Source organism: Nerophis lumbriciformis, linkage group LG17 (assembly GCF_033978685.3).
Source record: "Nerophis lumbriciformis linkage group LG17, RoL_Nlum_v2.1, whole genome shotgun sequence".
NCBI classification, from domain to species: domain Eukaryota; kingdom Metazoa; phylum Chordata; class Actinopteri; order Syngnathiformes; family Syngnathidae; genus Nerophis; species Nerophis lumbriciformis.
In genome coordinates, this window is record NC_084564.2 from 9,205,001 (window position 1) to 9,217,500 (window position 12,500).

General features: G+C 37.3%; 1 protein-coding gene across 2 annotated transcripts in view; it reads left to right on the forward strand.

Annotated features, from left to right (window-relative positions):
• The window catches only part of stoml3a (stomatin (EPB72)-like 3a), a 17,687-nt gene that overhangs the window by 4,079 nt on the left and 1,108 nt on the right, over positions 1–12,500 (forward strand). For both annotated transcript variants that reach the window (XM_061972390.1, XM_061972391.1), the window contains 2 exons: positions 1,250–1,453; positions 8,069–8,203. In XM_061972390.1, coding sequence (XP_061828374.1) covers positions 1,250–1,453; positions 8,069–8,203 — 339 coding nt within the window. The remainder of the gene's footprint in view (positions 1–1,249; positions 1,454–8,068; positions 8,204–12,500) is intronic.

Below are 12,500 nucleotides of genomic sequence, written 5' to 3' on the forward strand. Positions count from 1 at the left end.
GAAAGCACTAAATGGAAGGACACTGCAGCACCTGCAGTGTGCATACTTGTCCAAAAGACGACGCCAAAGCACAAACAATAACACACCTTTTTAGTGTATTTGCTTGTTTTTCTTTTCTTTTTTTTAAACTATTTGCATTATGGCTGTCAGCGAAGAAATATCTATAAATTAGCCGCACTGTTTATAAGTCGCAGATATACACGTTGTTGAATGGGTTATTTTCACAGAAATATTTTGTCGATGTTTATTTACATACCTTAATTATTCCCAAAACTGGGCCTGTAACACGGCAGTAAAACGGCTGGTCAAACAAAACAAAACTCACGGTCATGGACCCACTAGCTAGCTCTCCAATCAGCTAAACAAACTCAATAACGCCACACTAACGTTTTGGTGCATTAACCAAACAGAAACAATACAAAAAGAATGGCATCGTAAGTTAATAATACCAACACAGACACTCATAAACGTGTTAGCATATTAGCTAATGCTACCGACGCTAGCTTAATTACATTACGATAGCACGTGAAAACACTCCTACAGACATCACACATGGGACAGTTTAGTAAGTAAGAATCCATATGAGTAGAAATGCTACGGCCGGCTAGAAGACGGAACGGCACCTCTACTTCCGATTGAAAAGATGGCGCCATAGCACAAACAATAACGCACCTCTTCAGTGTATTTGCTAGTTTTTCATTTAAAACAACTATTTTGGCTGTCAGCGAAGAAAAATCAATAAATTAGCCACACCATTTTATAAGCCGCAGGGTCCAAAGCGTAGCAAAAAAGTAGCGGCTTAAAGTCTCGAGTTTACACAAGATACTATATGAACTTATCTGTTAAAACAAATGCACTAGCTCGATGCTCATTTGCATTGGATATCCCATATACATGCTACTGATTAGCATTAGCAATTTTACATGGCAATTTCAACACCTCCAAATGTGTTAATGAGAACTACAAGATGCACGTTACATTCAAACAAACAATACTTACAGTACAAATACTTTTTAGGTTTAAACATTAGCTCACTGTCACATTCAACTTAATGGCAAAGACTACTTCCTGACCACAGCTGATACCCAAAAGTGTAAGAAAAATAAATAACACGTTTTTTAGTATCATCTGACTGGTAAATGTTAACAAATGTAATTAAATGAATGTTTATTACCACATCAACACAAAAGTAGTCCGGGGATTTGCTACCAAATGTGAAAAGTACCCATCCCCAGGTGTGTTGTCTCAGATCCTGACCAAAGACTCGGTGACGGTGAGCGTGGACGGCGTGGTCTACTTCCGCATCGAGTGTCCCATCTCGTCCGTGGCCAACGTGGCCAACGCGCACTCGTCCACGCGGCTGCTGGCCCAGACCACGCTGAGGAACGTTCTGGGCACCAAGGACTTGGCCGAGCTGCTGTCCGACAGAGAGGGTATCTCGCTCGGCATGCAGGTGACAAATATTGACCATTGGTAGCACAAAGTTCATACATCATGCAGAGTTGGAGCACTTTTTCGCGTGTGTCAACTCGGTTTTGTGGCTAATTGTAATGATTATGTAAGTTAGGGTTAAGGATAGACTGACCATACGTCCTCTTTTCCCCGGACATGTCCTCTTTTGCGAAGCTGTCCGGGCGGAGTTTCTTAAATGCCTTAAATGTCCGGCATTTTCAGTCAGGGTTGCGTGTATTTTCAATGTACGTCCAGGGTTAAGAAGGGGTTAAAAACAAAACAAATTGTGAAGGTGTGTACACGCAGCAGCATTCGTGAGGGAGGGGCAGAGACAGAGAGAGCGAGAGAGCGAGGGAGTGGACACTCCCGAATTTCAGTGCCCTTCCCGAAAATCTCCCGGGGCAACCATTCTCCCGAATTTCTCCCGATTTCCACCCAGACAACAATATTGGGGGCGTGCCTTAAAGGCACTGCCTTTGCGTGCCGGCCCAATCACATAAAATCTACGGCTTCCCACACACGCAAGTGAATGCCTGCATACTTGGTCAACAGCCATACAGGTCACACTGAGGGTGGCCGTATAAACAACTTTAACATTGATACAAAAATGCGCCACACTGTGAACCCTCACCAAACAAGAATGACAAACACATTTCGGGAGAACATCCGCACCGTAACACAACATAACAAATACCCAGAACCCCTTGCAGCACTAACTCTTCCGGGACGCTACAACATAGGCGAGAGCACGTCTGCTGTTTTTTGTTTGAATTTAATTAACTTGTTTTGAGGCTTTATTTATGTTTACATTATATACAATCAGAATCAGACTGTCATGTCTGTGTAATCATGTTTTGTCTTAGTCATGTTTTGTTTAGTTATTGGACTCTTTAGTTTCTGGCTTTTCACTCCCTTGTCTTGTTTCCATGGTTACCCATTAGTTTCACCTGTTCCACGTTTGGACTCATTGTGCACTCTTGTTCGTCACCATAGCAACCCATTAGTTTTCACCTGTCACGTCACGCACCTGTTTCACGTTTTGAGTCACGCACCTGTTTTCGTTAATCATGTCTGTAGTATTTAAGTTCATTGTTTTCAGTTTGTCTTCCTGGCGACATCCCCACATTTATGCTCTGCACATTTCTGACTCTTTTTTCATGTCCATCGTTCACGCTGCTCTTTTTTGTCCATGCCAAGTAAGTTTTGTTTATTATTGCCACAGTTAGTGTTTTTTGTTGTTCATAGTTTTTGCCTTGGTGCAAGTGTTTGGTTTCATAGTTTGTTCTCCGCCATTGTGCGCGCCTTTTGTTTACTTCCTTGTTTTGTATTTATAGTGTTTAAATAAAATTGTACCTGCATTCCCGTCTCGCCCGAGCCAACTTTCCGTTGCCTTTGAGAAAAACTAAACCCCAGGACCAAGTCATGACACAGACTTTATTAATCCCCGAGGGGAAATTAAAATTTAGAGGTTATTTTCAATATTTCTACCTCTGCACTTTTTTTTCCCAAAACTGTGAATGTTACAGAATATAAGTGTGACTTATTTTGTTATACTGTCAAGCAGTGTTGGCGTTAGAGATGCGCGGATAGGCAATTATTTAATCCGCAACCGCATCAGAAAGTCGTCAACCATCCGCAATCCACCCGATCTAACATTTGATCAGAACCGCATCCGCCCGCCATCCGCCCGCACCCGCCCGTTGTTATATATCTAATATAGACGATGCAAGGCATTAGTGAGGTTATAAAGCTTTTGCCTGTTAAAGGAGACTGATCCAATGCAGTACAGACATTCGCGTGCCACGCTGTCACGACCCAGACGCACACCAGTGCGCAATCATATGGGAGCCGCGCTGAGCGCACCTCCAAGCGCGTCTCGCTGCCGGCGACGGCCGGGTATATGGGCCCGACGCTCCAGCGCCATCCATTTTCAGGGCTAGTTGATTCGGCAGGTGGGTTGTTACACACTCCTTAGCGGGTTCCAACTTCCATGGCCACCGTCCTGCTGTCTATATCAACCAGGGTGAGCCCCACCCCTTTCGTGAGCGCACTGCGCGCGGAGTGACCCCTGTTACGCGCCCCCGGCAACAGGGGTGGCGGGCAGGTAAGCTGCGCGGGCGGAGCGCGCGGAGTGACCCCTGTTACGAGCCCCCGGCCACGGGGGTGGCGGGCAGGTAAGCTGCTTACCTGCTGCGCGTGACGCCGGCCGCGGCGAAGGCGGACGAGGCGGGGTGTCGGTGCGGTGGGCGCGGTGGTGACCCTGGACGTGCGTCGGGCCCTTCTCGCGGATCGCCTCAGCTACGGCTCCCGGTGGGGCCCTCTCGGGGGAAGGGGCCTCGGTCCCGGACCCCGGCGAGGCGTCCCTTCTCCGCTCCGTAAAAGTGTCCATCTCTTTTCTTTTTTTTCTTCTGTTGTGGCATATGCTGCAGGTGCCTGCTCGTTTTTCGTATGTGGGTAACAACATTTAACTATGTATATATATTTCCCAATTGGTTTAACTGCCACCCGCCTGAATCTATTTAAAATCTAATTGTTCTTTATTTCAACCACCCGACCCGACCTGACCCGCGGATAAAATCTAATTTTTTTAAATTTCATCCGCCCAATCCGCGGATAATCCGCGGACTCCGCGGTTGTGCCCGCAAACCGCGCATCTCTAGTTGGCGTTAACGCCCTTTTGGGGTCTTTTTAACGCATTGAAATCAGAAAGGACGCATATTTTTTTTTTACTATTTGCGGCCCACAGCTAATGTTTTAAAGGCCCACGCCACATTCTAAAAATACTATTAAAATAAACAAAAACATAACAAAAGTGAAATTAAAAAAAGCTTAAAGGTGAAATGCATTTTAGAAAAAGTTGCAATGTTGACTAATAAAACAAAGCTGTTTTTTTCTTTTTCTTTCATTGCTCAAAACATAATATTGAATCAAAATCAATGTTGTTATGAATTATTGACCTATCCAAGGTTCCCATTACTTCACATCAAATATTACACTAAGAAAACTATTTTTGGTGGAAGATTTTGCATATTTTGTGTGTTTGTCATAAAAAAACATAGTTTTGTTTGACAAAAAAGGGCGGAAAACAAACAAACACAAAAACAACATAAAAAAAACTAAAACATTTTGAAATGAGGAATAGATGTGAAGTTGATGTAGCCTCCAGAGATGTAAGCGTTAAATATAAAATATATGTATGCCCTGGTACACATCAAAAACACTTTTTTACACTTTTATACTGAAATAAATACACCTACAACTTATTAAAGGGGAACATTATCACCAGACCTGTGTAAGCGTCAATATATACCTTGATGTTGCAGAAAAAAGACCATATATTTTTTTTACCGATTTCCGAACTCTAAATGGGTGAATTTTGGCGAATTAAACGGCTTTCTAATATTCGCTCTCGGAGCGATGACGTCACAACGTGGCGTCACATCGGGAAGCAATCCGCCATTTTCTCAAACACCGAGTCAAATCAGCTGTTATTGTTTTCCGTACCTTGGAGACATCATGCCTCGTCGGTGTGTTGTCGGAGGGTGTAACAACACGAACAGGGACGGATTCAAGTTGCACCAGTGGCCCAAAGATGCGAAAGTGGCAAGAAATTGGACGTTTGTTCCGCACACTTTACCGACGAAAGCTATGCTACGACAGAGATGGCAAGAATGTGTGGATATCCTGCGACACTCAAAGCAGATGCATTTCCAACGATAAAGTCAAAGAAATCTGCCGCCAGACCCCCATTGAATCTGCCGGAGTGTGTGAGCAATTCAGGGACAAAGGACCCTCGGTAGCACGGCAAGCAATGGCGGCAGTTTGTTCCCGCAGACGAGCGAGCTAAACCCCCTGGATGTCTTGGCTCACACCGTCCCTTATGCCACCGAAGATGATCAAGAGAAGAATATCGACCCTAGCTTCCCTGGCCTGCTGACATCAACTCCAAAACTGGACAGATCAGCTTTCAGGAAAAGAGCGTGGATGAGGGTATGTCTACAGAATATATTAATTGATGAAAATTGGGCTGTCTGCACTCTCAAAGTGCATGTTGTTGCCAAATGTATTTCATATGCTGTAAACCTAGTTCATAGTTGTTAGTTTCCTTTAATGCCAAACAAACACATACCAATCGTTGGTTAGAAGGCGATCGCCGAATTCGTCCTCGCTTTCTCCCGTGTCGCTGGCTGCCGTGTCGTTTTCGTCGGTTTCGCTTGCATACGGTTCAAACCGATATGGCTCAATAGCTTCAGTTTCTTCTTCAATTTCGTTTTCGCTACCTGCCTCCACACTACAACCATCCGTTTCAATACATGCGTAATCTGTTGAATCGCTTAAGCCGCTGAAATCCGAGTCTGAATCCGAGCTAATGTCGCTATAGCTTGCTGTTCTATGCGCCGTGTTTGTTTGTGTTGGCTTCACTATGTGACGTCACAGGAAAATGGACGGGTGTATATAACGATGGTTAAAATCAGGCACTTTGAAGCTTTTTTTAGGGATATTGCGTGATGGGTAAAATTTTGAAAAAAACTTTGAAAAATAAAATAAGCCACTGGGAACTGATTTTTAATGGTTTTAACCCTTCTGAAATTGTGATAATGTTCCCCTTTAAATAAAAACATAGAAAATATGGTTTTCGTTAAAAAAGCACCACCTGTACGGCTATACTCGACCTCTTGGAAAAGGTCAATGACTGTATTGAAGAAGGAAAATGTGGTATTGGCATTTTTTTGGATCTATCCAAGGCCTTTGACACAATAGACTTTGAGATCTTATTGTATAAGCTATATCACTATGGTGTCAGAGGGGTACCTCTCGATTGGTTCCGTTCTTACCTATACGGAAGGCAGCAATGTGTATGCGTCAATGATCACAATTCACCCCGTATGACCATAAATTATGGGGTTCCCCAGGGATCCATCTTGGGGCCTCTCCTTTTTATCCTATACATAAATGATTTTCTAAACTCCTCCGAAACTTTTTATAAAATAATTTTTGATGACGATACAAATTTGTTTACCTCACACAGGAGTCTACACGATCTACAAGTAACTGTCAATTCAGAGCTTGTGAAAGTAGATTCCTGGTTCAAATGCAATAAGCTCTCACTTAATGTAAATAAAACAAATTTTATTCTATTTCGTTCTAATAAAAACCGGACAAATACTGAGCACTGCCATACCAACATCAATGGGCAGGAAATACAGAGAGTGTACTCAGCAAAATTCCTGGGGGTCATCATTGACGAATACCTCAATTTCAAATGTCACATTAGCCATCTGTTAAACAAATTATCCAAATATGTTGGCCTGTTCTTTCACCTTCGTCATTATCTTCCTCTTTATGCTCTACTCACCCTATATAAAACTCTCTTTGAACCACATCTAAACTACTGTAATGTCATCTGGTGTAACACCTTCCCTACCTACCTCCACAAATTAGAATCCATGCAAAAGAAAATTATACGGGCCCTGTCATGGTCCAAGTTTAATGCCCCCACTCGACATCTATTCCATAATTATCATCTCTTAAGACTGACAGAGTTCAATATTTATCAAAATGCTTGTTTAACCTATCAAGTCATTTACAGGATGAATCTTAGGCTCTGTAGCTTGGTTCCTATCTACCATCCCCAGCATGCCCACAACACTCGTAACTTAGATCTGATATCAGGGAAACATCGTTTACTGGATTGTACCGCTTGAAGTGTTGTATGCAGGGGACCAAAGATTTGGAACCGGCTTAATGAGAGCCTCAAGATGCTGTATCCATTCTCCAACTTCAAAAAGAAACTGAAAACTTACCTATTAACCACCTATATTTAATGCCTCATGTGGGGTAGACTACTGTTGGGTTTTGCATGGTTGAATGAATGTATGTATGTATGTGTATGCTTGCTTTAGTACTATTATCTTGTGTTAATCATATAGCGTTGTTTTTGTTGTTGTGCTTGCTACCATGTTTCATCATTCCATGTATATACTGTCCTCTGGACCCCCTGTCAAAAGCTTCTTCTAGCTTATTTGGGGGACCCTTTCACGTACCAACATCTTTAAATGATGATATTTCACTACTATTGTAATTGTTATATGGTATTGTGAATAAACTTGAAACTTGAAACTTGAAAAAACTACCAGCAGCTGTAAAGTTTAGATCCATGAAGGAAAGAAGAAAGTGAATGAATGTTTATAACTGAATGCATTAACATATGTATACACATTTGTCTTCTTTTTTTATTTTCATTTTTAATGAATGAAGTAACGTTTATGACAACCTTTTTTTTTTTCAAAACACAATATAGAATGTGAGATATAACAGGATAATGCATGTTTATCTTTTTTTTTTTTCAAAACCCTTACAAAAAAGTGGGGCCCCAAAAATGTACTGTGGGACCCCATTTTTATGACTTTTTATGAATTTTGAAAATTCCTAGCACCAACACTGCTGTCAACAGAGGAGAAAAAAATGCTTTATTTAAATAAATATATTATTTATAAAGCAAGTTGGAGTATCATTGGCAAATGATCACCTAGTCCCGGCCTTGGCACGCATATATGTGTCCTCTTTTTGGGGTTTCACAATATGGTCAGCCTAAGGTTGCATGAATTGTGTGCAGGAGTCTCTGGACGAGGCCACCGACGCGTGGGGCATCAAGGTGGAGCGCGTGGAGATCAAAGACGTGAAGCTACCTCAGCAGCTGCAGAGAGCCATGGCGGCCGAGGCGGAGGCCAGTCGGGAGGCGCGGGCCAAGGTCAGACACTCTTTGCACAAATACTTAGTTACTTTTACTCTACTTGTCAGAGTAGTTGTAATGTAACATGTACTTGGGCAGTAGAAATGTTCACACTAGAAGAATCCCTCAAGTTTGGCCCTGGGGACCCGGAAGGGTGTCAGTAAGGACAATATTAAAAATATCTCATATTTTTTCAACACTTAAATTTCTAGATCAACTTCCGGTCTTTCTGTCGAAATAAAGTTTATTTTTATTTGTTTTATGCCTTTTTTGGGGGGGGTGGGGGGGGGGGGGGGGGGGGGTCAAAATCCTGTTATTTTCTAAGCAGTACCAGTTTTAAAAAAATAATCCCATTTAAAATCTTGGGGATCCAAAAGTGTTAAAAATAAATCATACATTTTTATTTTTTTTAACTTTCAACACTTAAATGTCAAGATCAACTTCAGATCTGTCTGTCGAGTTTTTATTATTTTTCATGTTAAAAAAAAAAAGAAAAGAAAAAAGTTTAATGCCCTTTTTGTCAAAGAAACTGTTTTATTGCAGTAACATAAACATACAATATTTTCCCCAAACGATTTTCAAAGTGAAATATTTGATGTGAAGTAATCGAGCCTTAAATATGTCAATAATTCATAACATACATTTTGAGCCATTATTAATTTTTGAAAAATAAAAAATCCCACTAAAATTCTCAGGGATCCAAAAGGGCCCCACTCATGAAAGTGTTTTTTTAAATTTTTTTATTACTTTCTCTGTTTATTTTATGCTGTTTTTGTCATTAAAAAAAACTTTTATTTTATGGCTAAAACACAAAACATGCAATATTTTCCCCGCCAATTAAAACAAAATTGGAGTAAAATAATGTGAATTAATTGGAGCCTTAAATAGGTCAATAATTCATAACAACATTTATTTTGATTTTTTTTATTATTATTTATTATTTTATACTTAAAAAAAATCCCACTAAAATCCTCAGGGATCCAAAAATAATTCATACAAAGTAGTTTTTTTGTTTGTTTAGTTTTTTACTTTCAGTGCTTAAATCTCCAGATCATGTTTTTAATCCTTTTTTTATTTTATTTTATGCCACTTTGTTTTTATGGCTAAAACACAAAATATGCAATATTCCCCCCACCCCAAATGTTTTCAAAGTGGAATATTTGATGTGAAGTAATTTGAGCCTTAAATATGTCAATAATTCATAACATACATTTTGAACCATTATTCATTTTTGAAAAATAAAAAATCCCACTAAAATTCTCAGGTATCCAAAAGGGCCCCACTCATGAAAGTGTTTTTTTGTTTGTTTTTTTACTTTAAATGCAATTTCAGATATATTCGTCAATTATACGTTTTTATTACTTTCTGTTTATTTTATGCCGTTTTTGTCATTAAAAAAAACTTTTATTTTATGGCTAAAACACAAAACATGCAATATTTTCCCCGCCAATTAAAACAAAATTGGAGTAAAATAATGTGAATTAATTGGAGCCTTAAATAGGTCAATAATTCATAACATTTATTTTGATTTTTTTTATTATTATTTATTATTTTATATTTTTTTAAAATCCCACTAAAATCCTCAGGGATCCAAAAATAATTCATACAAAGTAGTTTTTTTGTTTGTTTAGTTTTTTACTTTCAGTGCTTAAATCTCCAGATCAATTTTTGATCTGTCTGTCAATTATACGTTTTTAATCCTTTTTTTTTTTAATTTTATGCCACTTTGTTTTTATGGCTAAAACACAAAATATGCAATATTCCCCCCACCCCAAATGTTTTCAAAGTGGAATATTTGATGTGAAGTAATTGGAGCCTTAAATATGTCAATAATTCATAACATACATTTTGAACCATTATTCATTTTTGAAAAATAAAAAATCCCACTAAAATGCTCAGGGATCCAAAAGGGCCCCACTCATGAAAGTGTTTTTTTGTTGTTTTTTACTTTAAATGCAATTTCAGATATATCCATCAATTATACGTTTTTATTACTTTCTGATTATTTTATGCCGTTTTTGTCATTAAAAAAAAACTTTTATTTTATGGCTAAAACACAAAACATGCAATATTTTCCCCGCCAATTAAAACAAAATTGGAGTAAAATAATGTGAATTAATTGGAGCCTTAAATAGGTCAATAATTCATAACAACATTGATTTTGATTATTATTTTTTGAACAATGAGTTTTTATATTTTAAAAAAATCCCACTAAAATTCTCAGGTGTACAAAAATAATTGATAAAAAGTAATTTTTTTGTTTTGTTTAGTTTTTTACTTTCAGTGCTTAAATCTCCAGATCAGTTTTTGATCTGTCTGTCAATTATACGTTTTTAATCCTTTTTTTTTTTAAATTTTATATCACTTTGTTTTTATGGCTAAAACACAAAATATGCAATATTCCCCCCACCCCAAATGTTTTCAAAGTGGAATATTTGATGTGAAGTAATTTGAGCCTTAAATATGTCAATAATTCATAACATACATTTTGAACCATTATTCATTTTTGAAAAATAAAAAATCCCACTAAAATGCTCAGGGATCCAAAAGGGCCCCACTCAAAGTGTTTTTTTGTTGTTGTTTTTTACTTTAAATGCAATTTCAGATATATCCATCAATTATACATTTTTATTACTTTCTGTTTATTTTATGCCGTTTTTGTCATTAAAAAAACCTTGTATTTTATGGCTAAAACACAAAACATGCAATATTTTCCCCGCCAATTAAAACAAAATTGGAGTAAAATAATGTGAATTAATTGGAACCTTAAATAGGTCAATAATTCATAACAACATTGATTTTAATTTTTTTTTTAAATTATTATTTATTATTTTATATTCTTTTTAAATCCCACTAAAATTCTCAGGGATCCAAAAATAATTCATACAAAGTAGTTTTTTTTTTGTTTAGTTTTTTACTTTCAGTGCTTAAATCTCCAGATCAGTTTTTGATCTGTCTGTCAATTATACGTTTTTAATCCTTTTAAAAAAAAAATTTATGCCACTTTGTTTTTATGGCTAAAACACAAAATATGCAATATTGCCCCCACCCCAAATGTTTTCAAAGTGGAATATTTGATGTGAAGTAATTGGAGCCTTAAATAGGACAATAATTTATAACATTGATTTTAATTCAATATTATTTTTTAAACAATTTTAAACAGTTCAAAAAAATATCCCCCTACAATTTTTGGATAATCCAAAAGTGTCCCTCATAAAAGTGTTTTTCATAAAATTTGTATTTTTTTTAAATATTAGTTTTTGAACAATGACAGTTTAATATATATATTGTATTACAGTGGGATTTTTATATATATTGTTATGATCCGCTGCCCGGATCATATTCTGTTTATGTTTTCAGTTCATTTGTGTTCTCAGCACCTGTTGAGTTTGTGTGTCTCAGTTGCCATGACGGCAGATTATAGTCACCTGCCTCTGGTTAGTGTTCGGGACGTGCACCTGTTGCCCGGGCACTAATCATGAGGGCTATTTAGTTACGCGCTGGCCTCACTCGGCCTGTTGGTCTTGTTTGCTCCCATGCAACAATTTACGCTCTTGGTTACGCTCATAGTCTGCATTTTGATACTAGCATCTTTTGGCTACCCTTTTGTTTTCCGTGCCGTGGGCACCGCGCAGCATATTTTCTTCTGCATCGTGAAACGACGACCTCCGGCATCACAATGCCACGCAAGCGCAACATATATATATATATATATATATATATATATATATATATATATATATGTGTATATATATATATTATATATATATCCCACTGTAATATATATATATATATATATATATATATATGTATATATATATTATATATATATCCCACTGTTTTATTTATATATATATATATATATATATATATATATATATATTACAGTGGGATATATATATATATATATATATATATATATATATATATATATATATATATATATATATATATATATATATATATATATATATAAATAAATCCCACTAAAATTCTCAAGGATCCATTTTTTAAACTTTTAAATGCTTAAATCTCCAGATCAATTTCAGATTAATCCGTCAATTATACGTTTTTATTACATTTTTTGTTTATTCTATGCCCTTTTTGTCATAGTATGTTTAAAACACAAAATCTGCAATATTCCACCCACTCACATTTTTTAAAGTGGAAAATTCATTATTATTTTTGAACAATGACTTTAAAAATCCCACTATAATCTTTGGGTGAGTCCCCACTCATAAAAGTGTTAATGATAAGTCATAATAATTTTTTTGTTTCACTTTTAATGCTTAAACATCGAGATCAACTTCAGATC